This window comes from Danio aesculapii, chromosome 8 (genome assembly GCF_903798145.1).
Source record: "Danio aesculapii chromosome 8, fDanAes4.1, whole genome shotgun sequence".
NCBI classification, from domain to species: Eukaryota; Metazoa; Chordata; class Actinopteri; order Cypriniformes; family Danionidae; genus Danio; species Danio aesculapii.
In genome coordinates, this window is record NC_079442.1 from 13369639 (window position 1) to 13396837 (window position 27199).

The following is a 27199-nucleotide window of genomic DNA, read 5'->3' on the forward strand; positions in this document are numbered from 1 at the left end:
TACTAACTGTGATTTCTCCAATCAGATTTGCCTTTCCGCATCTTTGCACCAATCACAGAAGAGCCTCGGTTGACACTACGTTGCATCAGTCGAACACTGCCATGTGGAATACAACGCATTATTAGTAAGTAAATATCTTTTTTAGAAGATGTAAATATTTGAATTAAGCATTATAAAGGACCGCGGGGTCTGTTTAGCTATGTTGATGTAAATACAGAAATCAAGACGGCAGTTAAAATCACCGAAGTCACTCAGGGATAATTTACTTTTGCTCAGTTAAACTCCGTGAACGTTTTTTGTACAACGCGTGGTTCTTGGTAAACAGCAACAGTTCATTGTTCTTAAGATCTATCGTTCTGATAGTACCCACAAACAGAAACATTATATAACAGCGTCTTTTGATATAATTTCTAAACTAATGTGAATAATGTTATGTTTTTATTTTGCATCACTTCAAAAGATGAACCGAGTACCTCGTACGTTTATGTCAACATGAATCACGTGTGCGTTGATAACCAATCACAATATAGGATACCACATCCTATGTGCGGAAGTGAAAACAGATGTAAACAACACCAAATTGGTAAGATTTTAATGTACATTAATAGATTATTCGAGTACCCTTGGAAGAACACGTCCGTAGACCAGTCATAGACCAGAGAAACCTTGCAGCAAGGATTTACCTGGAATCTATTAATATGAAAAAAAAGGTTATATAGAGTAATGTATTTGTTTTACTTAACAGTTACTACACATAGTATATGATGTAAAATAATTTGTATAATGCCATTACGTGTCACTGTAACTCACAGTGGTCACATTATTTTACTAAACACATACACTTTCTTGCACTCAATTGCAATATGGATATATTTAAAGAGCCCCTATTATGCATTAAAAAGGTTATATTTTGGTTTTGGGGGTCTCCAACAACAGGCTACAAAACATGCAAGGTCAAAAAACACTTTCGTTGTCTTAAAATATGGATTAATTTGTACCTAATTATCCTAATGACTCCCATATAATCTGTTCAGTGATTCATCAGCAAACGCATTTAAATCCGTAAACAAAGTGGCATGCGTTGCATTTTCAATGTGATATGAGAATATAAATAGTTAACCAGACACAGTACAAGTGGTTACAAGTGACAAAACACAATTAAATGCATAATTTGCTAGCTAGAGAAAACAAGGTGGCAACCATTTTAATCGCACTTAGTTACACTTGTGAAATGGAGGAAGGAACTGATCCATGAACTGTGTTCTGTAAAGTTCCTGTCAAGCTCTGACAAATTCCCATATAGTTTTTTTCTGATCCTTCCTTTAACAAACGGCCGATGAATCCCCCATTGTAAGGATGTAGACTGCTGAAGCACTCGTCAGAAAAATGACGGGAACACAGCACAAGGCTATGGCTAAAATGCGGAGGTATTTTTGCAAAAATAAGCTTCTGACTCTTCACCACCTCGTCTTTGGGTAGGGAAAACAACACTTAATTTCCCTCACACTTCAGAGTACAGCGTCTATGTGGCTTGATTCATTCGGGATCATGATTCATTCGGGATCATGTTTGTCTTTTTTTTCGACAGTGAAAAACACATACACACACACACACACACACACACACACACATACATACACATATAGGCAGCGACGCACAGCATCACGCTCTCTCTCTCATTTAAACTGCAGAGGTTGTGTTCTTTTTCAAGACCAGGTCAATTGGTCCACGACTCGCCATCTTACCTCACCTCTCTCCTCCACACTGTTCCGTGCTGACAATCATGCATACGCATTTTTAGGCATTAAATAATTTATATTTAATACTTGTCTCCTATATAAGTGCATTGTTTTTTATGACGGTATAACGATATTGAAAATGACACCGTTGCTATTTTTAGATCCTGTGGTATACCATATTACTGTATTACCGCCCAAGCCTAATGTATATGTAAATGCACTGCATTGTCATGTTTACACCAATGATCACACAAAAAAGTAAATAATTGTTCATTCCTATATTAATATTGGACATCCTAAAGATAATATGTACAATATATATAATTATAAAATTAATTATGTTAAGATACAAACACGCATTAAACTGCTCTGGTCATGTAAATGATTATATTAACCATGTACTTTTATTAACTTAACAATAACTTAACTCCCTATTTCTGCTGGCCAGTGTTAAAGATTTTTTTTCAGCTCGAAACTGGATCAAAAACTCAACAAGAAGCTGCCTAGGCATGTCCACAACTGAAGACTTGATTCAGATCAGTTTAGAGAGGCCTTCATAAGGGCAATTTGATCCCATGCCTGCTGTGCAACACTAGCTAAACTTTATACAGCTTAAATTATAATTAATTATTCAATTCTAAAGAGACAGCTGTTTCTACAGTCAAATAAAACCTAGTGTATTCATTCAAATTAATGAAACAGATTTGCTTTTAAAGATCTCCTCATGTACAATTATTAAGAAGAACACTTGTTTATTTGATACATTTTCACTGCACTTCTAAAATTCTTTGATGTGCTTCTACATTTTTCAAATTAGGCCTTCTGAAAAAAGTAAGCATCAAGCCCTGTGATGTAAAGTGTAAAGGCCTCATGTTTGTTTGTAATTTAATTGTAGACTTTCCGTTAAACTTTTCTTCTGTTACTGTAGATTAATGTATTTTCATTGCATGCATTTTAAATCTGTTTTAGTTTTATTTTATTCTAAACTTTTTCCTCTCTTTCTTTAGCTGACTTGACCTGTCTGATTTGATGTTGTAAGCAAGCAATAAAGCAGAAGAATGTCCCAGCATGCTCTATTCTCTGCCAGCTGTAAGGCATGGCGGTCTCTGTCATGTGCACGGTCAGAGCTTCGGCTGGATCTCACTCTGGGATGTGGTCAGACCTTCAGGTAAGTTATATACAGTAATATGTAGACCGTAATATATAGATAATTGCTCCATTAGAAGTAAACTCACACAACACAATTACAAAACACAAAGAGTTCTGAATAATTCAACCTTAAATTGTCATAATAGTCAAATTGACTGCATAGATTTCAGCATCTACTACTTTTTCCAGTGTCTTTGAATGTGTTGCCTCTATTTCCAAACAACTTTCTAATAGCACGAACATAACCTTAATTAAGACATGTCTTTCTCATTCAATTTTCAAAAACAACATTTTCACTCCAGTAAAAAATAAAAAAAACTTTGCCAGACAAAGTGATATACGCACCTTCCAGGACGGTCTAACTCATACATAATTATAGGCCACAGTAATGTTAAAAAATAGCAGTGCTTTAAAGTTAATGACTTGCATATATTTTTTAAATAGCTTTTGTTTCCATGTTTCAAAAATAGTGGAAACATTACACATTCAAATCTAAATCAGTATTAAATAAGTATTAAGAAATCTTATGGATGCTGTGTGTATTTTTGCCACAGGAGGCATATAAAAGAAAAATTAACCCGTTAATAAAAATACTATTAATATTTTTTCTTTTTAAACTCATTATTAAACTGTTCATAAAAATAATATTTATATATTTTTCTCGTTAACCATACAAACCTATGAACTAAAGACATTTTTACGCTTCAGTTATAAAGCAATAAACTAATATGTAGTTGCAGAGCCATTATTTTTGATAACTGCTGTCTTAAAACTTAAAACATTTGGCACGAGGAAACAGGGATTTCAGTCCTTAATGAATGAACTGCGTCCACTTCCAGTGAATTTTGGATTTTGCTGCAGAAACTACATTTTTAATGTTAGCCCACAATTTTTCACTTGAGTTGAGGTCAGGAGATTGAGCAGGCCACTCCATTACCTTAATCATTGACATAAAATCTCATTTGCGATTTAGCAAAAGCTGCGATTGTCTTGCACATCATGTGAGGAAAGTATGGTGATGTGATTAGTTGTATATGTCCTCCAAAGGCCAGAGGGCTCTCTCTCTCTCTCTCTCTCTCTCTCTCTCTCTCTCTCTCTCTCTCTCTCTCTCCCTCTCTCCCTCTCGAGTAGAAGACTCTCAGAACAACCAAACATGCTGTGAAGAAACCCAGGAAATACCAGTCTATGGTAAATCTTTATAGCGTAGGATAAACATAAGATATAACTGCTGTCATTTGATTCAATGGGATTATTAAAAACATGACCACTACAACATATGGTTTATCCAAGTTCTACTTATAATGTTTCTGATAATTATAAATGTAATGATGCAATGCTTTGTTATAGGGCAACATAATCTTTTCAAGTATTTTGATATATTCAAACTGGTGTTGTCAAGTGTTGAATTTGGTACCTATCGGTACAGAAATTTTAAAAACATCCATTTCCTGCTAACATTTAGCACTGTTGACTCAACAGAAATGACTGTGATTGGCCGTGAATGTCATCAGTTAACCACTCTTCACCGATGTTCACCAAGTGTAAACACAGATACAGGGATACTGGAGCATTTTCAAAGCTGCGTAGATCAGTCAATCCATCAGCGGATTGATCATGTGTCAGCTCATAGACTGACCAGCTGATCAACGCGACTTTGAATCGCTCCAGTGTCCCTGTATTTGGACATGGTAAACAGCAGTGATAAGTGAAATCTTTATAGCATAGTATAAACATGTTTACTGCTGGAGCCGAACTTAAAGACCACAGCCTCACCATCAGGGCCTTAACAAGTTGTCGGCTCAATAAGGGAAAACAATGTTTACTATAAATGTACCATAATCATGTTGCACTGCTTGCTTCAACCTTAAATAACTCTTTTGCACAATATTAAACCTTAAATACCTCTTTTGCACAATATTCACCTTTAATACATGGTGTGCAATAATGGTGAAGTGATGACCTTCAAAAACACTGTAATTTCTGTCATTTCAATAATAAAAATTATGTTTAAAAAAAGCGCCTAGGTTTTTGACAAATTGTTTCTTTAAAGTGTATAAACCTCTGTGTTCAGCTGTTTATGATGTGACTGTACTGTCAATCTTTTTAGATGGCGCGAGACTGCAGATGGTCACTGGACCGGAGTAATGCGTGGAAAAGTGTGGACGCTAACACAAACAGAGGATACTTTATGGTACTATGTTTACAGCCATCATAGAAATCCAGGAACAGAAACCAGACAGAAAGGAAAAGTGGAAGAGGAGGAGCAGTTGTTGGGAAAAATGTCAAAAAGAATGATTGATATGAAGCAGGAAGAGGAAGGGTTGTGCACGGTAGTGTCAGAACCTGACAAAAAAGAGGAGGAACTTCTGAGGGACTATTTTCAGTTAGATGTTAAATTAGGGGATCTTTACAAGAACTGGAGCACCGTGGATCCACACTTTAAACACACAGCAAACATCTTCACAGGTAGATGTCTGATTAAAGCAGTCAAAAATGTAAATAATTTTAATATCATACAATATGGTTTTTCCACTTAACACAAGCGCAACGTAAGGCAGAAGTTTTATGCTGAACTTTTCCTGACACTGAAAGCATATAAAATGCCTTCTACACATTTTTAAGGAACACTTCATCCAAAAATGAAAATTCTGCCATCATATACTTCCTCTCTACCTGTTCAAAATCTTTTTGAGTTTCTTTATTCTGTTAAACACAAAGCAAGAAATGCTAAGGAATCAGCTGTGATTCCATTCACCTATTTTTATGCACATTTTGAAATATTGCATAAAAATGCTTAATGAAAACACCTTTTTAAAATGTGCATAAAAACTTTATCCTACTCAGTTTTTAAACGTTTTATTTCATGAAAAAATGCATAAACTAAGCTGTAAACACATTTTCACAGAGTAAATGTCAGCATGCATATATGAAAAAAATCACAATAACTGATTTTTTGTTTAAACAGATCATGTGATGATAAAAATAGGTGCAGTTGGTTAGTATTAATGGACAAACCAGCTGAGCAGCCACATTGACAAAAGGTGCGTTCGACATGAAGCACAGATGCAGCCAGTGATCAACGAGAATAGCTGAGCGCAGGCGGGGACGGAGTTGAAAACGGAGCCGTCAAGCCGAACACTTCGGGGTTCAAAGCTGCGGCAGTCATGATGAGTGATCACATGGCATCATCATCTTTTTTCCGTTTTCTTTTTTATTTATAACAACAAAAGATTTACAAATAAAACAGAATACAGTCTCTACAAACTATAGTTCATTTTCAAACTTAAGGGAATTATGAATTGAATACATTACAAACGCATGAGAGAAATAAGCGGAAACGAGAGGGTATTATAAACATAAAAACGAACAGGCCTATTAAATACTAAGCAATAAGCACAAATTCTAGGAGTTTACACATCACTCTAGGCTAATACTTCTTGTTTGAATATGCCAAAAAGGGGTTTACATTTATTTACATTTATAGATATAAAACTTTTCAATATATATTAGTGTAAAACCCAACACAAGGTGTTTTGATTAAGTCTTAAACCATGATTAAGATTATTTTGGATAATGAAAGCATTTTCAAAAAAGAACTTTAATCCAAAAAGATTGAACAAAAGGACATTCCAAAAATAAGTGAGCTACACTTTCAGTAGAAGTTTCCCAGAAAGAGCAGGTATAAACGGCTAGACAGGAAAAAAATATATATATTTTTTATAATCCTAATAATCATTTTATAATTATTTAATAAAATAGTTCTTTAACTTAATATGTTAAGAAACCTTTAGGGTGGCAGAATCAATGATGATAATTATTTTATTACAAGTCTGTAAGACTTATTTTAATTAATATTTCGATTATTTACTAAAATATATCATTTAAATCCTTCATGGAGCTGAATGCAGTAAATAGTCTGTATAAAAACGTTGAAAATAAACCTGTGCAAACAAGCTAGCCTTAATAACCAGATTATTTAACAAAAGATGATACTGTAGTAAATATTTGTAGTCTTTTAATACACATGATGTGTACAAGATAGAGAGGGTATGAAAAGTTAATTGTTTGTTTTGAAATTTGTGAATCGGAAGTTGTCCAATAGTAAATCTGAAACGCATGTGGTTGTTCTCATGCAGTGAACGCAGCCAATCGTGTAATGTCGGTGTCGTCATCAGAGGTTGTGCAGTCACTCTTCAGATGCTGCACGGCCTGAATCAGTCGTCTGATCTCAGAGCACTGTCGTGGTACTTTGATGCCACATGTGACAGTCACGTGGCGTCGGCGCAGCATCAATCTGGACAACATTTCTAACCAGCATGCACCGCTTTAAGACAGATTTCGATCGATCTGCGCAGCGCTGCATGAAGTCGAACGCACCTATTATCTGAAATGTTTTTTTGGGCATTTTAAAATGCCTCAGCCAAAGTCTGTCATCAAAGTGGTTCAGTATTATTACATCCAGAACTGTGTTGAGCGCCTGCGCTCCCAAAAAGCATCTTGCACCTCTAAAAGACAACGCACATTCATTGCATTACATCTTCTGGGGTGCAGGTAATTTACTAAATATGAAAATTTCAGCAAATTTCATTTTTCTTTTTGATATTTGGCACCAGTGATGATTTTGTTCTCTTGGACTCATTGGTAGGCCCACACAGAATCTGCCCCATAGAAATCTGCAAATTTTCCACAGATTTTTTTAGGCAATGGTTGAGTCTATTTATTGACTTCTGTTAATGTGTCTAAATATTTATTCAGTTTTTGTATTCATTTCTGTGATATTATTGACTAATATGCAAACATTTATATGCTTTATTTACAATACAGTTTGTAAAGTAATATTTTCTGTTTTGTAGTAGATATATATTATGAGTTTTGGTAGAGGTTATGGTAGAGGCTTTGTTTACCAAACAAGTGGATCAAATTTGCATCAGATTTGCATAAAACTTTAGATAAAAAGTTTTAAAGTGATTATTTTTTATTTCAAGTTTTACATGTTTAGATACTAAAAATCATTCTGCATTAATCTGCAATTTTTTTAGAATATTTTGTGCTGAAGTAGCAAAAAATGTCTGCAGATTCTGCCTGGCCCTGCTCATTGGATGGAAAATGTGCATTTTCAAATGTTTATGTGATGTTCAAGTTTTGCGGAAAATGAAATCAATGGAAACATAGCTATTGATTTCCATAGTACACTCTAAAATATGTTAAGTTATTTAAACCTAAATGAGGGTAAAATATGCCCAAACAATGCTATCTCATGGCAATTCGCAACTTTTTGCATTAGTTGCTAATTCGTTACGTTTCCTTGTGAGATCAGGATGGACAAACCCAAGGCTCTTTTAAAATATGTTAAAAATAGCGCACAGACTAGTTTTACGATACTTTATAGTATTTTTATGGTTTGTAGCCAGCCACTTTGAGTGGCATGTTTCCATATATTGAAAATAAAATAATCACAGTATTTCTCTCCCCTTTCAAATGTCATTTAGGGGTTACATTTTCATTGTTTCAAGATTTACAAAATACAACTGATTATTAAAAAAAATACTAGCGAGAGATGAAGTAGTAAAAGTAAAAAGTGATTTTCCTTTTTAATTTTTGAGCATGACACCTTGTTTTTGAATATCTCAGGAGTGCGTTTGCTGCGACAAGATCCTGTGGAGTGTCTTTTCTCATTCATCTGTAGCTCTAATAATCACATCTCTCGGATTCAGGGCATGGTCGAAAGACTATGTCAGACCCTCGGGACTCTCCTCTGCAAGCTTGATGATGTGGCCTATCATGATTTTCCATCTTTGCAAGATCTTACAGGTAGCTGTAGTAGGATTTATAGTACTTCTATGCCATGTTTGTTTTGACACACCTTTTCTTTTGACAAACAAGACAAGTATGGGCGCTTAAAAAAAAATCTAATTAGTATTTATAGGTACTTTTAAATTTCATGATACATGAAATGAGGAAAATGATTGACTCTTTTGGACTGTTTATGATTAAATGCATATATTTGTTTTGCCAATGCTTAACCATCTACTATTCTTCTATTTCTATACTACTTTGTTTTTTTAAAGTGATTTCACCTCAATTTTCCTTTGAATTGTGTCTTCAAAACATGAACTTTAACGGCTAGTTCACCCAAAAATGAAAATTTACTCACTACTTACTCACCCTCAAATGATTATTAACCTTTATGAGTTTCTTTCTGCTGTTGAACACAAAAAAGATGTTTTCCTGAAAATTGAATTCCTGTAACCATTGACATTTATACTATTTAAGATTCATTTTGCTGGAATTAGACAGATTGTATCCATCAAGGGATGTACATAGATGCTCAGATGGTGGGCCCAGAAGTGTCAAGAAAGTATTCTCCACACCATTAGACCACTGTTTGACTGATCCATTGATAGAGGACAGGATAGATCCATAATCCATGTTGTTTTCACCGAATTTTGATGTGGCAGTTATGTGACAAGTGATGTGGCAGAAATAGAGACTTGTTAGACTAGTCAAACATTTTACAAACTTCTGTTATCTAATTTTGGTCATCATATGAACATTTTTCTGTTCTTAGCTGACTGAAGTGGTACCTGGTGTGATCTGTGTGTGCTGTAGCTCATCTATTTTTTTTTTTAATGTTTTATTTGTTGTGCATTCAGAGACACCCTTCTGCACACATCAGTTGTTGCGAGTTGTTATTTAACTTGCTGTTGACTTTTATGAGCTCAATCAAATCCTACCATTCTCCTCGGAGGCATTTTTGCCCCCAGATCTGCTGGTTACTGAGTATATATTTATTCTAGCCATTTTCTGTAAACCCTAGCAACGTGGAAATTAGCAGTTTCTGAAATTCTTAGAAAAGCCCATGTGACATTCAATACCACACCACATTTAAAGTCACTTAAATCACCAGCAGAACATGTGTAAGTTGCAGATGAATGTACAGGGATTGGACAATGAAACTGAAACATCTAATTTTAGACCACAATAATTCCTTAGTATGGTGTAGGGTCTCCTTTTGCTGCCAAAACAGCATCAATTTGTCTTGGGAATGACAGGTACAAGTCCTGCACAGTGGCCAGTAGGATTTTGAACCATTCACCTTGCACCTGTGGCTTACATCACATGTCGCTGGTGGAGGAAAATGTTTTCTGACTTGCTCCTCCAAAACACCCCAAATTGGCTTAATAATATCCAGGGGCCTCATGTATCAACGCTGGGTACGCACAAAAACTTTGCGTACGCCAGATTTCACGCTCACGTTTGGAATTACAATGAAATTAACGTGAGAATGTGCGTTGGTCCACGCCAACTTCATGTCTGGTGTACGTGCATTTCTTGTGTGTGTTTGTTTTATTTCTATTGGCGACTTCTAAAAGCAATTGTGTTAAATTACACACTGCAAAGTATCTTTGAGCCGTGCAAAGCCAGCTGTATGGGATGGGATCATCCGCATGTCTAGCAGGTATATAAGGTTTCCATATCATGCAGTTGACCAGTCAAACATTAAAGCGCAATTTGCAGTGTTGCCGCTTTCCCCAATGTAATCGAAGCGATCGACTGCACGCACATTGCTATAAAGGCACCATCTGAAGACGAATTTGCATACGTGAATCGGAAACTTAGCATGAGTTCATAAGACGCTAGAAGATTCGACCCAGGTTCATGGTTGATTGTGTCAAAACACATGGTCATGCGCTTTACGAGCCATGCCACTCACACTGCTGTTAGACGTTCCCTATAGTTGACTCAATTAGCTCATTCCAACGAGGTGTGCTATTTGCCCATAGCCTAAATAGACACTATAAAAATGTACACCTTTACATCGGACCATTTCTTTTTTAATTCACTCACAGTGAGATGTTCAGACCCCACTGCGTTAACCATGTCAGCTAAACTCTCCCATTTTTTTTCTTTTGTTATTAATTCTGGAGGACAAACTTGGGAATTTTCTCCAGTTTTTCTCACGTTTTTCTCTGGTCTACCTCCTAAAGGAGCACCTCCAATTCACAATCTGTTCAAAGTTTCTCTTTTTGTTTGTTTGCCATTACTTTTTCATTTGATTTTGCCAAAGTAGAGTCATTACCATATTTATTAGGGGGAGGAGGAAGGGAGGGGTTTTGCTCTCGTGCACGTGCGCTCAGTTTCACGTTAATTTGGATGTACAAAGAGAATATGCGTGGGATTCAGCATACGCAGTGTTTCATACATCTGAATTTTTTACTGCGTACACACATTCACAGCTTTGTCCGTACGCAATGTTTTAGTATGAATTCAGTGCAAGTCTTCGTACATGAGGCCCCTGGTGACTGTGCAGGCCATGGAGATGTTCAACTTCACTTTCATGTTTATCAAACCACTGTCACCAGTCTTGCTGGGTGTATTGATGCATTATCATTCTGATGCATGGCACTACCTTCAGAATACAGTGTTTGAACCATTGGGTGCACACGGCCCTCCAGAAAACAAATTCCTCGTATGTGTGAACATACCTGGCAATAAAGTTCTTTCTGATTCTGATTCCGGAGGTTCGATAGTCCTTGGCAGTGATGCCAATGAAATCAGCGTTTGGCATTGGCACGAGTGACCAAAGGTTTGGCTATAGAAACCTGGCCATGTACGGTATATTCACCCTGTGGAGTTTTTCCACCAAACAGTTTTGTTGGAAACAGAAGAGTTAAGGTGCACATTTAATTCTGCAGTGAGTTGGGCAGCTGTGGTTTTATTTTTTTTGGACATTAGCACCGGAGGGAGGGAGGGTTTTATGTCGTGGACTAAAGTGAAAAGCCGGGGGCATTGTGGGCACCTAATAACATCTCTGGGGCCCCCAAGATGCATGGGCTCTTAAAATCGTCCTAACTCCACCGCCACAATCTCCCACCCCCCCCTACCGGCGCCCCTGATGAGAAATATGCCATATACTTTTGTAACGAGGCAACAGACGCATGTAAACTGCTGAGTATAAGTGTCTAATGCGCGTTTCTACATTGTGTCACATAACTCCGCTCTTACTGTTATTTTTATAGAGTGAATGGATTTCATTACATTTGATAAAACTCATTTATTTATGCAGAGGATGATATTAATTCCTGCCTGTGTTTTCATATACTGAATATTAAAGCTTTAAAATACAACTTTAAATGCATCTCTGTCAGTCTCTTTTGTCTAGTATAATTACAAGTTCCAATCATGGTAAAAATTGAGCTTTCTATTCTATAGGGATAATTTTTATGGTTATAAATGAGCATATAAAACCATTTCTAGAGAAATTTTAACTAAAATTTGTACTTTAGCCACATACCTTCTATGTATATATCAGAAAACAATATAACATATTGGATCAATGCACTCTATGGTACATTTAACAGACCACAATGCTAAATTACACCAGCACTATTAAGGATGTTTCATTCTTGCATGTTGTTTCCACCCTCGTAGATCCTTGTGTGGAGATGCGTTTGCGTGACCTAGGATTTGGCTACCGTGCACGTTTCCTGCAACAGAGCTCACAGATGATCATAAACTCTCATGACCCTGATTGGCTACAGTCACTCCGCAGCACCCCCTACCTGCAGGCCAGAGATGCGCTGAGAACTCTTCCGGGAGTTGGTCTGAAAGTAAATGTTCCTTCAGTCACTTTATAAACAAATACTTTATGCATTAAAGCATAATTTTTTAGACTAGCATGAATTTATCTAAATGTACTTTTGTTTTCTCTGGAGGAACAACTTTTCTTTTACTTTGCATAATTCAGTCAATGAGCATGCCTACATTGAACAAAACTCCACAAATTTAGTGATGCCTATGATTGGCCATTGAATTCTTTAGGCTGGGACACACCAAACCGATGGTCGGCCATTGGATTGCTTCAAATCGTCAGTACACGACAGTTCGGTTTAGTGTGTTCAACACATCTCGATTTGTTAAAGTCAGATTGTATTGGCCTGATACAGCATATAGAATCAGCGTTGGCTGTCGGCTGAAGAGAGCGCACTGATTACTTATTCAGGAATGAATCAGGTTGCAGAAACAACAACTGACGTGAAGTACCCAAGTAAACAATTCAAGTCAAGAAGGAACAAAGAAGCCGGCCGTAATTTTGCTACATTTCTACAATATTTGCAAACGATATGGATTATCATACTATCAAACACTAAACACTGCTTTGTTTATGCTTCGTCTGTGCTTATTTCATCTTCAGCTTTCTCTTTGTAGAATGAGAAAATAGATTAGTGCCCCCTATGGGTGCGGAAAGAGACTTTTTTTTAAAGTCATGTGCAGAACACGCTCTCTCATTTAAGTTGCCTGCCATCCGTTTGGTGTGTTCACGCACCGCTTTTTAATATAGACGGGACCAGATGTGAGCCAACAACACAGTTGGTTTTCGTCTGCGCTAGTTGTTTGGCATCAGCTTGGCCTATCTCAGCCCTAAGCTCAACAAAACATGTTATAGTGCATGATACTGCCGTTGTTTATTTCCACATTTAAATAAACTAGGGAAGCACCATAAATCGGTGGCTATATCGTTATTGACCAATAAATGCTATTTTTAATGTTATCGTTCCAATGTCAAATTTAGGCAGATCTCTTTAAGCCGATAGATTATGTAATTGTACAGAACCTCGCTTACCTCGCGCATACATGGGTCGAACTTGTTTAGACTTGTCCAGTACACTATAACGGAGCTTTCCTCACATTGTTTATTCCTTCAAAGTCTGTCCTTTCTTTGTGTGGTATTGCTGTGCGTAAATAACGTTAAGTAACCATATTCCTTATCATTGTAGACATGTTTGATAGAGTGTCAATACAAATTTTGGTTTAAATTGCCTCAGGATAAAATAATACATGTGTAAACATAATAGCAGTGATGCACATGTGCCAAACAACTAGTTAGGTTGTTTGTAATCTAATATGATTATCTGTTATTATCAAAGCTTTGTTTGCCATGTGTTGTTGAAAAGATTTGTATTCAGTTTGATCTGCATATTTTGAATGATTATAACAAGCGCACGTGATGGCGCACACACACACACACACACACACACACACATACATACACACACACACACACACACACACACACACACAGCAGCAGGGGTGACGTGTGCCATTCACTGAATCCAGCATGGGTGTTCTCAACTGTCTGCCACATTCTGTTTTTATATGTGTTTGTCAGTCATCTGTGCTCACTGCTCAGGTGTTGTACCAAAATCTGAATCTGAGGACAAATCTGACTCTCGCTTGGCGTGCACTCACATCACACAGCGCCTTTCAAACTCACATCGGTTTATCATAAGCCTTTCATCGATAATTTTTCCCGCAATTGACAGCAAGAGCGAATGTAGTAGCATTGTCTGATTGACAAGCAGCACCTACATGTGCTCAAAAGAATTTAAAATGCTAAATGGGACGAATTTATGCCGTGTTTTCTAAACTAATACTATCTGTATTTAGCTTTTCACTTGTACGGTGGCTCTGAATTATTATTATTATTATTATTTTTTGTTTATTTCTAACCATAATAGAAGTAATAATAGAAAAACTCTGAATTTTCTTTTAATTTATCAGCTAATATATCAGTTAGTTATCAATATATGGGCCTCCAAATCTTAAGAGTTATCGGTTATTGATATCGGCCAAAAAATCCTTATCGGTTCATCCGTAAAATAGACAGACCTTAAAAATGTATTTAAATTAAATCATGCATTTTTACTATTATCTTTTTTTTTTCTGTAATCCCCCATTAATCTCAGATATCTGATGGTAACACAGAAAACCACATCAAGTACAGCTTGTACAATAGGACAGATGCCCAAAATGTAACTAAAATGATGTATTAGTATACTTGCACAGAGTATGCATTTGGCATATGCTTCCTTATCCTTTATTTAATGTTAACAGCTATGCTCTAACTGTTACATATATACATTTATAATGTCTTACATCTATGAAATGTGTTTGCTGGGGATCAGGTGGCTGACTGTGTTTGTCTGATGTCACTGGACAAGTTTGAGGCTCTTCCTGTGGATACACATGTGTGGCAGATTGCCAAACGTGACTACAACTTTGCTCCCGGTACCAGCCAGAAGACCTTGACTGATAGAGTCTACAAGGAGATTGGTTTGTACTTGTATAATATGCCATGCCATGGCAACTACTTACATCTGCCTTTAGCATTTATACCTGTGAATTTTGGACTAGAAAACAACACTTATGCTTTATCTAGAATAATAAAAAACTACTTCAATTTATTAAAAATGTGGTATATTTTTAATAATCTTTTACAGGTGACTTCTATAGAAAACTCTGGGGTCCTTATGCAGGCTGGGCACAGTCTGTGAGTAATACTGCACAACATTAATGGGTGGAAAAAATGTGTGTATACAGTTAAAGTCAAAATTTTTAGCTCAAAATTATTAAATCATAATTCTTATTAAAGTGTTTCCTAAGTGCCGTTTAACATTGAGAAGATTTTTCAACAAATTTCTAAACATAATAGTTTTAATAACTAATTTCTAATAACTACTTTATTTTGACTTCACCATCATGACAGTACATAATATTTTACTACTTATTTTTCAAGATACTAGTATTCAGCTTAAAAATGCAATTTAAAGGGTTGACTAGGCTATTTGGTTAACTAAGTAGTTTAGGTTAGTTAGGCAAGTAATTGGACAACAGTGACATGTTCTGTGGCCAAACAAAGAAAAAACATCTTTAAAAAAGCCAAATAATAGTGATCTTAAAATTAGCTTTAAAGGGGTGGTCCAGAGTGTATTTTAAGGCTTGTTTGTGTTTATGGGGTGCAAAGCAATGTGTGCTCATGCTTCAATTGTAGAAAATCACATTGTTTTTTCATATATCTTACTTTGATTATATACTGCTACTCAGCTAACATGAAAATGACTTTCATAGTTCCTAGTTCCTCCAAAAGGCCTCCCCTCAAGAGGGTCTTATGGGTCAGCTAACATAATGTCCTGTGATTCGCAGATCACCGGATCACTTCGCACATCACCAGCAAGCGTCACACCTCTACTAGCACGCATTTTGCCGTTGTGTAAATACTGTCAGTCAGTTTAACTGTTAGGTGTATCAGTTTCAACAGCTGGACCTCATGCCTGCTCTCTAAAATGAAATCTGACTAGTGTTTTGCATTTATTTTTGGGTTATAAGCATGTGTAAGTAATATGAAATGTTTACATATCTTTTGCGAGTTTGTTATTTGAGATGTAGAACACAGGGAAAGCATCCGCATAGAGAGACACTGCAGCGCTGGTGAAGATTGTGGGTGTTTACAGCGGTTTGATGGATAAATATGAATTTGTAGCTAAATTGTTAACAGTGTCAAACAGCAAACATCCTTGTTTATGTCCTCGCTACAACATACTGTTAATGCTAGAAGCTATGCATGTAAAAGATCAATTTTAACAAATAAAAAAACTTACAAGTTGTGGTTCACAATCCACAGCTTTGTCAATTAATGTTGGAGCTGCTCCTTCTTTGAGGAGTTTTTAGCTGAATCCAGCACTGACCTGGGAGAGATTCTGGAAGCTGTTCTTTGTCAAATGCTAGAGCTATATCTTTTTATAATTCTCTGGAACATAATTAAAATTAAACTGTTAGCACTTCTCTCTTTGTGTCGTGTCCTTTGGAAGCCTAAATACAGAAACAGAACAAACTCTGTGGAAATAGCCACGTTTGGTCAGCATTTTAGCTTTGGACGGCATTTTAGCTTTAGGGACACGCCCCTTCGCTGCGCGAGGTGTATGCGCGTAACCTGAAGGGTTTATGATCTCACTAGGCCGGATGTATTTTTTTGTAGTCCCCAAATTCGTTCGCTGTAGGTTTTACTAAGCTAACTCTCTAAAAGCCAATGTCTTCCTTTGCATTGAACTTTAAGCGTATTACATTCAGAGATGTTGTTTATGTTCATACAGCTACATTACACATCAAGTAAAGTTTAAAATATGATATCATAATGGACTACCTCTTCAAAAAATCTGAGCTGCTTTTATTTCAGCCAACTACAATAAATATGACTTAGGAAGAAAATAATATTGATGATACCTTTGTGTCTTGTCAGGTACTCTTCTGTGCTGATCTAAAGAAGTTTCAGAAGCTGAAAGAAGAGGTATTGACTGATGATAAAACAGAACTGAAGATAAATGCGAGAAAACGTGACCGATGTGAAGAAAAACAGAAAACACAAAAGAAAAAAAGCAAGAAGCAGCAGAGGACATAAAATTATGTGATAATGTGGATAGAATTCATCACTAATCAACCTGCACAGTAAGTCTGCTTAACTCGTGTATGCTATATTTTGTAAGCAAAGATTTAACTCATTTATCAAAATCTCAAACAGCTTAATTTGAAACGGGTAATTTCAAACAAAGTATAGTCTACACACTTACGCAGTGTAGTAGTGTGCATTTAAACACACTCAAGGGTTTGTCTTTGCTCCAGGATATTTGAGGAGAAAAAAAAGAATAAATCAACATTTGATAAAAAAAAAAACCATTGTGTTTTACAAAATGAAATGCTGAATTTGCATTAAACGCTAATTTCCCCTCATAAAAAAATACACAATTTCAGTGTTTACAATCTCTTAATTATTTATTTAGTGGTCTTTAAAAATTTGGCTCATTTTGGCAACACCAAACATTCATCATTTACATTGGAAATTATTACCAAAGTCCCTTTAAGGCAAAGATATATACATTAGATATCGCATACAGACCCTGACCATGCGTCAATAGTGCTGCCTTATTTGTACAGTGCTTCCAGGACGAATGTCATTCAACCGCACTAGTCAAGACCAAAGCCAATGTGAAGATGCTGGACTTTAGCGCTGTATACGAATGTAATAACGAGCAAACAAAGACAACAAAGCACAAAGGCTTTGTGAACAAGTCGTTCATAACGGAGATTCATTCAGAAACAAATCGCTCTCTCCATTAGAATTAAAAGGGAAAGCAGAAGACGGGGTGTGTTTTAGGACATGGATTGGATCAAATTTAACAGGGAAAGAGGATAATACATTTGTGTGCACACAAACAAATGCTCTTTGTCAGCAATGCCCATGCGATCACTTATCCATCGATGTAGAAAAGTGGTGTAAAATTATAATTTTTGGAATTTAAAAAAAATATTTGCAAACTGACCACCGGGAAAATTCTTGATCATAGATACTGTATATGTATATATGTGTATTAATCTCTGGCTCTGGATGGCCAGCCCTCCACTGCACCTTGGTCTCACATTTATTTCAAAGAAGCGCTTCCCTGTACTAAAATGGCGGCTCTATTGACGCATTCCTGCCAATAGACAACAACAGCGTAGGCGACATCTAATGTAAATATCTATGCCTTTAAGGCAAGTCAATTCACTCGGCGGCCATCTTTGAAATGCCTTTCGGGCATTCTTCAGAAGTAATTCACAGCTTTGTCTTGATGGCGAATCTACTCCAGAAATGACAAGGACTACAAGTGTACAAGTTGTTTACAAGTTTGTGGGAGTTTGAGCAGTTGTTGTCATTTAATGTGTGTTCGAAAGGACGGACTGTACCACACATTTGTTTCATACCAAACAAACGTTTTTCAAGTGTAGTCGGTTCATTTAAAAGTACAGATTTCAAGCCTTATTTGGATATATTCCTTATGTCTGTGTATCAGATATTCGCTGAGGTTTCAGTGCGTTTGTTGACCACAAAAACTGGAGAAACGTCAGTCTACAGCGATCAATGATTGCCTCCTGTACTAGTAGGCGGGGCTTCATTCGCCATATTGACTGTTACATTTTTCCTCATTCAAACTATACGAGTGACATGTCCTGTGTATTATATAGTCTCTGTTATTACTGGCAATTTTATATCAATTAATGTGCATAGATGGTCATTCTTGAGTTGTTTTGGAAATAAATGTATATATGGTATATATATATATGTTTGTGCTGTGTTTGTGTTATATGCACTGAAATTGCTCTGAAATGACACTGAATTGCACATGCCCATTACACAAGCACAAATATACATACATTATGCCAGTTCACCCACCCAGAAACACAAACAGTGACGCTAAAAAAAGGAAAGGCTTGACTGAGTCAGTGGCTTATGTAAGAGTGACCCAAGTCATGTGGCAATGTTCTTTCTCGGAGGGGCTTACAGCATGCCATGCAATGTCAAAATGACTTGCATCATAATAAAAGTGTTTTACCAGAGGACCAAACATCAAGACAAAGATATTTTCGGGATTAAGCTGCAAGTCTCCTATGCCCTCAAACATAGTGTGACTCTATAGGTCTTCAGTCATGTGTAAGTGTCAGTCCAGAGAGTCTTATTTAAAGTAAAGAAGGGAAGGACATTTAGAAGAAAGGTGAAAAGCATTTTAATGTTTCCTCATAATTTATTCACTCTCAGATGGTTATAAACTCTTAAACTCAAAACAAGATAATCGGAAGATTGTTGGAAACCATAGTAGGAACAAAAATATTTTGATAATCAATGGCTGCTGCTTTCCAATCTTTTTCCAAAACTTCTTATTTTGTGTTCAACTGAAGAAAGCAACTTAAACGGGTTTGGAACAAGTTGAAGGAAGAGTAAATGATGGTAATTTTCTTTTCTGGGTGAACTATCCCTTTAAGACATGTGATGTAAGAATGTCTTTGAAGGATAAACAATCTAAACATTTAGCAAGATTGTTTAAACTAACCACCTAGCAATGCATTGTTCCTGCCCAAATACCTGGCTGGATACCTGGCTTTGTTTACCTTGCACACCACAGCTCTGTACTTTAACCTAGGAGGCTTAACATATAATTATAGCTCTCATTAAATCTGTTCCAAAAGCTAATAGGCATAATTATACCTTCTTTAGGGCTAATTCTAAAGAAGCACTGCATGCATCCTTTGCAGACAATCCAATCCCATTATAATTATCCAAGACGCTTGACGAAACGCTGTCAAGCTTTGGCTGGTTAAGATAACCCTTCTAGCAGTGGTGGAAAAGCCCTTCTGCATGTGGAAAAGCATCTTCCTTAAACCCACACACATCATTAATTTGCTTTTATTTAAGACATAAAAATGCCATTAAGGAGGTATTTTCGCCAGTAGCTATATGAACTAAAAATGTTCCTCTTGTGGAAAAGCTCATAATGACAAACTAAGCAGACTCAATTGAGGAACATAATCAGTAACCAAGGGAACAAATGTTCCAGTCCATTTTTACACTCGCTTGCACTTTCCCTGGCCTAGAGGGAATGCCTTCCACCATTTTAAAGATCCACATGTCAGGTGGACAAAGGAAGTCGAAGACTCAAATAGCTTTTTAATAAAGTCATCTGGAATGGCAAAGAAAGCGTTCTTGCAGGACTCCCAGAGTTCATCAAGATTTTTTGGATTCATCTTCAATGTCTCCTCCATCTTACCCCAGACATGCTCAATAATGTTCATGTGTGGTGACTGGGCTGGCCAATCTTGGAGCGCCTTGAACTTCTTAGCTTAACTCAAAACCATGATGTTTCCTTCACCAAACTTGACTGATTTTTCTGAGAATCTTGGGTCCATGTGGGTTCCAATAGGTCTTCTGCAGTGATTGAGATGCAGTTCAACAGATGATTCATCTGAAAAATCTACCTTCTGCCACTTTTCCAAATGATCATAAGAGCCACAACAGAGCAAAATAAACATCAATATTAAAGTCATTGAGAAGAGAAATATTTTAAAATCCTTTTAAAACTGAGAAGGACTATTTTTTGTTTTGTTATACCTATAATAATTAAAGAGTTAGTTTACCCAAAGATAAAAATTATGTTGTTAATTATTCACTCTTATGTTGTTCCAATCCGCCGAGACATTGGAATCTTTTGGTTCTAAACAAATGTCTCAGGGAATGAAACCATATGAGCTAATCCTTTAATGAAGGGTTTGGAGGTTTTTTTTGTGATAAAAGAGAATCAGTGTTGTCTGTTTTTTTTGGACATCTTTTTCGGTTTTTAAAGTAATCGATCACAGGAAATTTACAGCTCAGGCGATTGCCTTACAAACAACCAGAATTGTGCGAACACGTACGAAGAGGGCATATTTCAAATGCACACTCTTTCAAGGATTCCCAGACGAGCCAAGCAATTTCCATTGTGATTAATGGGAATTTTTGTGTGTGCTGTGTATTTATTATGTCTCTTATTACTTTTTTAGTATAACATGCTAATGATAAATCACTATTGGAATGTCTTTAGTGTCTCTCCATGCATGTGATATACGTTGACTTATTCATAAGCTTGTATGAATCTCATTCTAATCTAGGCCCTCAGTTACATTTGTTATTTTAGTGAGAGTATAATGACATTATATATTACTTCTCATTCTCTTTAATAAAATAATCAGAAATTACAGCTCCAGCTCACTGAGATCACATCATTAACTATAGATTTCAAGAGGCATAGCTACCTCAAATAAAGTGGCCTGCAATTTCTCCAGACCTTAATGCTATAGAAAACCTATGGGGTCAACTGTTGAGGTTCGTAACCCTGCATCCATAACCTCAATGACCTGAGGACCATCTTCAAAAAGAGTATAATGCCATGCCTCAGCAGACAATAAGTCGACTTGTAAGCAGCACGAGATGTTTTTGTTAAGCTGTAATTAATGGTCAAGGACACTTGCCAGTTTGAGCCATTATTTGAGATATTTTGAGGAACTCACCATTACATGCTTCTACTTAAAATCCATGTGAACTGAAAGTTGCTGAGACTTTTATTTCAGTATTTTGATGTACTTCCAGCTGAAATTGAATATTGAGTAGGGGATGGGGTTTTATTTTGCACATTATTCCCTTATAGCAAACTAAAGAAAACGATACATTCAGAAGGGGCATCAGCATCAATGCTTAACGGAGGGCGCCTGAAGCTTGGCACTGACGCAATCATCATAGCAGTGTCAGCCAATGAAATTAGACCAGAACTCAACAACAATACTGACTTCATATCAAACTTAACATCAATATCAAACAACCATATTAATCTCTAATACGTACCAGATGCACAGACTGTCTCTCAACCTCTCAACCTGTCTCTTCCAAGCCTGGTCTCTCCTGTATGAATCCCGTATATATATTGTATATAAAGATTGATCATACAGGACTGACTGATTGCCCACCAATTTTAAATTTATCCTCCGTTTTTCATTATTGAACTGTATGAATGTAATTGGCTACTGTCTGAGCTGGGTTATTTGCATAAAGCGATCCGATTGGCTGAAGCTTCCATTAGCGCTTGAAAAGTTGAGAAATTCCCAACCTTTGCAGCAAGCGCAGATGGATCCACAATTCAGATCGGCAAAGCTTGATGTCACCCATTCAAAGTGAATGGGAATTGTTGATGAGCTGTGTGAATCAGGCATAAGAGAGGGTATTATTAAACAGTTTCTATGGAAGCCCTCAGGTTGATGTCAACAGAAGGACCACCACTCCAAATGAGGAAGCAAATGTTCAAACTTTCATTGAAGATTGAAAATTTTTTCAAGCAAGATAGCGCTCATACTTCAGCCTCCACATCAAAGTTCCTGAAAGCAAAGAAGGTCAAGGTGCTCCAGGATTGGCCAGCCCAGTCACCACACATGAACATTATTGAGCATGTCTGGGGTAAGATGAAGGAGGAGGCAATGAAGATGAATCTAAATAATCTTGATGAACTCTTGAAGTCCTGCAAGAATGCTTTCTTTGCCATTCCAGATAACTTTATTAATAAGTGATTTGAGTCATTGCAGAGATGTATAGATGCAGTCCTCCAAGCTCATGGGAGTCATACACAATATTCATTCTTTTTCCACTGCACAGCATGACTTTATATTCTATACTGTACATTATTTCTGCTAAGTGACAAGACTTTAGTCTAAGCAAAGTCAGACCTTACTGTCCTAATTAAATAATTAAAAATCAAGGCTTGATCATATTTTATTTTGGTAAAATAAGTGTAATCTAGAGGCCTTTGCTTTCATATACGCCACTTCTGATAACAAATGATTAACTAGAAGTCAATTTATATCAACTAGATTAACTAGAAGTCAAGTATTTGTTGTTCCTAATACTTGGATAGGCAACAAGACTTTTGTCAGGTAATGTATAAATTTCATCCAAAAGCCAAATATGCTTTTTGTGAGTAGTATATTTGTTTGTGTTTTATACTTTACTCTCATTTCAGTAATAGGTTATCTTTATTTTTAGCTACACAACTCCTAAGTACTGCATGACATGATGAACAAAGCAAATACACATCAGATGGCTCATTCTATAATTGTGCTTGTATGTGTTCGCCTTTGTGATGGTTATGCAACTGTATGCTCATGCCACACACACATAGTGTTGGTGACCCAAATCTGTTGTTTCTCCTGTAAGACTGTAAATACTTGCTGTCATTAAAACGATTTTCACAATATAGGTCCATTCATTCAAAATCATGGTCAGTCTTGTGCCCATTAGGACCATTTGTGTTTCAGTTACTGTGAACACACCACAATGAAACAAGAAAATAAATAAAAGGTTCAGGATTTTTAGAAGAACAAATTCAAGTAAAACAAAGTAATTTAAAGATTTAAATTGTAAAATAATCATTTAAGAGCATTTCTAAGATCCTCATTGAGGTTATAAGATCTAGAAAATGTATGCAAATGCCAATTTTTTACTTCTGCCGAAGGGACAAGACAACCTTTGGTCATTCTCAAATCATGCTGAATAATAAGTGCTGCTATATCAACATCAAGACCATGAAAACCATGAACACGGTATAATAACCTAAAAATATAAACATGATCTGGCAATGCTGGTGAACATTGTGATTTGAAAACTAGTGTCTAGTGTAATAATTCTGTTGCCCATTTGTAGGACCTGATTGTTAATTATGTCAATTACACATTTTACAATTATTGTACTTTTTTTTTTCTTAATTTTCCATAGATGCTGTGCGCGATAAATTGATTGTCAAATTAAGCTTTGAAGAAAGCCATACAAAAGTGTCACACAGATTTATAGTTAGAAATAAAAATACAAACAATACAATAAAAAAGTAGTATAAAATTCATCATATAACATTAATCAGTCAATGTTATTTATTAAAAACATATATTACTATCAATCGTGTTTTTGAGAGAAATAATGACCATTTTTATAATGGTTGCTTATCTAAAATGAAACAATATACGTGGCTGATAAAATCTGACCCCCAGAGCCATCTAAGTAAGACGCAGCTGCTGTGCTCTTGTTTACCCTCGCTACTGTGCACCTGCTCTGTGCTTTTTACAGTTTGCACAGACCAATGTAATACAGAACAGTTTAAATTAATTAATTGGAATTAGTATACTTCACACATATACAGTGTTGGGAAAGTTACTTCAAAAAAGAAATTAATTACTAAATACATAATTAAAATTTATTTAAATTACATTGTTAATTACTGGGTCTGAAAAGTAACTCAGTTACTCAATAAGTTATTAAATTATTTGACTCAACACACCTCAAGGCCGCAGATAATAGATATTAAACTGTTTTAACTCTTTAAATCTGAGCCAAAACGGAGATTTAGCTTTATTTAAAAAAAATGTGTAACCTGTACAATAACAGTAAATGAATAATGATGTTTTAATATGTAAAACATTAAAAAAACAAAAAATTATTATGAACTAATGATGAGTTAATGCATGTGCTAATCATCAACTATCTTTAACTACAACAAAATTACATGAGTTTATGTGTGAATAACATCTACCTTAATTACTTGTCAGTATGTGATTGTTTGTTAATTAATGTATCAATTACCACATTAGGTAATGATTAATTTAGCCATCATGAACTCATTATATGTTAATTATAATTATATTGTGACTTTACTTCACATTGTCAAAAATTCCGAATGATTTTGGATAAACTATTACAAATTAAGTCCTAAATCAAAATGTTATGAATTGCCATGAGATCCCATTGACTGAACCACATCTGTAAATGCACCAATAATGTAATCCTTCCTTCGTGACACGGTGTGCAGATCTTAATGTCCTATCCTTAATCCTATCTTATTCACTGTAAACCCTAATGCTGTAACTAATTAATTGAACTGAGTTGTATTAACTTAAATCATTAAAATTCGTTAATCTTAATTAACCTAGATGAGTATTTAGAACTTTTTCTTATTTTTGAGTTTGTAAAAATTAAATCTTTCAAGTAAGGTGAACGATTTTGCTGTGTTTAATTTATACAAAATGTCTCTTTAAAGTTTCATTAACTCAAAATCTTTCAGCCCAGTGATTTTGCGTGTGACGTCATCCAGGTTCACGTACGTTCTCGTGCTTCATTCGTTTTTTCAAGATGGCGGATCGGCCTCGCTTCACACTACAGTAAGTAAACTATTTACAAATCCAAGAAATATTAAATTTATGTTTTAATCAATATAATCACAGTAACAGTTCAATGTAATGTAGAGTTTGTCTGAATGCGTTTACATGTCGTGCATTACAGAAAACGTGTTTAGCCCCACTTGTTGCTAACCAACGTTAACATTACTGTTTAAAAAAATTTGAATCAGTGCAACGTTAGCGTTAGTTGAAATGTGTTAACTATGAATTTTAACAGTGTTATAAGGACAAAAACATTTGAAATCGGCAGATTACATTTTTAACATATTTTTAAATCTTGGCGCGAGCATGCGTTTAGGTTGTCATGGTGACGCGCGCTCACACAACCGCACGTCATGGCGCTGCGCTGAACTCTGTCCAGACTGTGAATGTGGTATTATCTTCGCGATCTGTAGGCACTACGGAAACGAAAGGCGCATAATCATAACTCAAATAATCTCCGCCTAAATACTGAACGGTATTTTCTGATGACGGGCATAAACTTAGCCTCAAAACGTAGCTGTCTGTCACACACAGCTTGTTGCATGCTGATCCATACACGAGAGCCTAACGGAGAACATTTAAGCTGTGCTCCTCACCTGAGCAGGTACAGAGCAGAGCTTCATCTCACACTAGCACAGTGAGGTAAAGTTGGTTTTATATTCATACATTCGTCCAGTAACAACTTGTGACTCTCTCCATATGTAGTTTACCATGGTACTTTGTGTATTCGGTCTGAAATCATATACAAGTATGACATGAAAACAACATTAACGTTACACTTAATGTACAATTTTTTTTGACTGAACAGTGTTGTACTTTGAAAGTCATTGGCTGCTAATATGATTTTACTATTTAGAATATGCAAAAACTACTTTTCTGAAATTATATTATATTATTAAGGAGAAAGTCTGAATGTGTAAATATAAAACTAACTTTACCTCAATCACCAGTACTGATCAACACTGATTATTTCCCTGCGATCGAGAAGACATCTCTGCATATCAATGATTACCTGATCAATGCGATCAGTTAAATGATTTTAAATGTCATTTAAGTCAAACATATGTTAAAGGTATGGTAAACGTTTTTTTTCCAATCTATTTTTTAAAATATTTACTCTGGAGAGAATATATATAGCCTAAAAACAAAGTATGCCTATCTATAACACCGTAATACAAAGTAATTAAAATTATTAAATAAAATATTAAATAAAATAATAACAAAACAAATATTCTAATCATCCAGACGTGGTAAACAAGAAATAGTTTTTCTGATGTGCAAATTTTGCAGCTTAAAATATATTTATCTTAAATATATATATATATATTTTTAGGCTATATATTTTTACATCATTAGACAATAAGGTAAGTTTTGTTATTTCTAGCTTTTAAAAACAGGCCTTTAATTTATTTGTCGTCCTATTCAGTTTTCAAAATTTCAATACTGTTTAAGTCAAATCCGTGTTCATCAAATCAAAGCAACTAACATGATAATCAGCTCTATTGCTAACCGTTTTGGGGGTTAACGTTAGACATCATGCAATTGTACTACTTCCACTCTCAGCTGAATGACACTGTGACTTTGTGTACATACAGAATTGAAGGTCGGTTGTTGCTGACTACAGAAAGATTCTTATATGGAGGCATGTAAAAGGTGGGTAAAATATTCATTTTGTACTACTATGCCTGGCATATCCAGTTAAAATAAATATTACAGTGTATTTGCAATGATACTTTTGCAGCAAGGAAAGTGAAACTTCAGCTAGACCTTGAGTTCAGTTTACAATACGAAGATCCTGATATCAACATCTGATCTGATCTGATCAACACCTGATTTTCATCTGAGGTAAAAAAATAAATAAGTAAATGAAACATAATAATGATATTAATATATTTTTTCTAGCATTATATATTTTGTAGTGTGGGTTTGTTTTATGAAAT

The 27199-nt window shown here is 35.7% G+C and overlaps 1 protein-coding gene and 1 long non-coding RNA gene across 3 annotated transcripts; both read left to right on the forward strand.

Moving 5' to 3' along the window:
- Nucleotides 1-64: 64 nt before the first annotated feature.
- On the forward strand, nt 65-18398 carry ogg1 (8-oxoguanine DNA glycosylase). Of its 2 annotated transcripts, none has more exons than XM_056463253.1 (8): nt 65-124; nt 2747-2907; nt 4996-5354; nt 8520-8699; nt 12321-12499; nt 14855-15002; nt 15170-15219; nt 16966-18398. In XM_056463253.1, the coding sequence occupies exons 2-8, from the start codon at nt 2798-2800 to the stop codon at nt 17122-17124; spliced, it is 1185 nt and encodes a 394-aa protein (XP_056319228.1). In that variant the 5' UTR covers nt 65-124; nt 2747-2797; the 3' UTR covers nt 17125-18398. The 2 variants fall into 2 exon arrangements, with proteins under 2 accessions (XP_056319228.1, XP_056319227.1); XM_056463252.1 differs by lacking the exon at nt 65-124 and adding an exon at nt 535-583.
- A 6587-nt stretch (nt 18399-24985) lies between these two features.
- LOC130234245 (uncharacterized) lies at nt 24986-27062 on the forward strand. Its single transcript, XR_008838285.1, has 3 exons — nt 24986-25259; nt 26855-26912; nt 27001-27062. It is a non-coding gene; the product is annotated as an uncharacterized LOC130234245 (long non-coding RNA).
- Nucleotides 27063-27199: the final 137 nt, after the last annotated feature.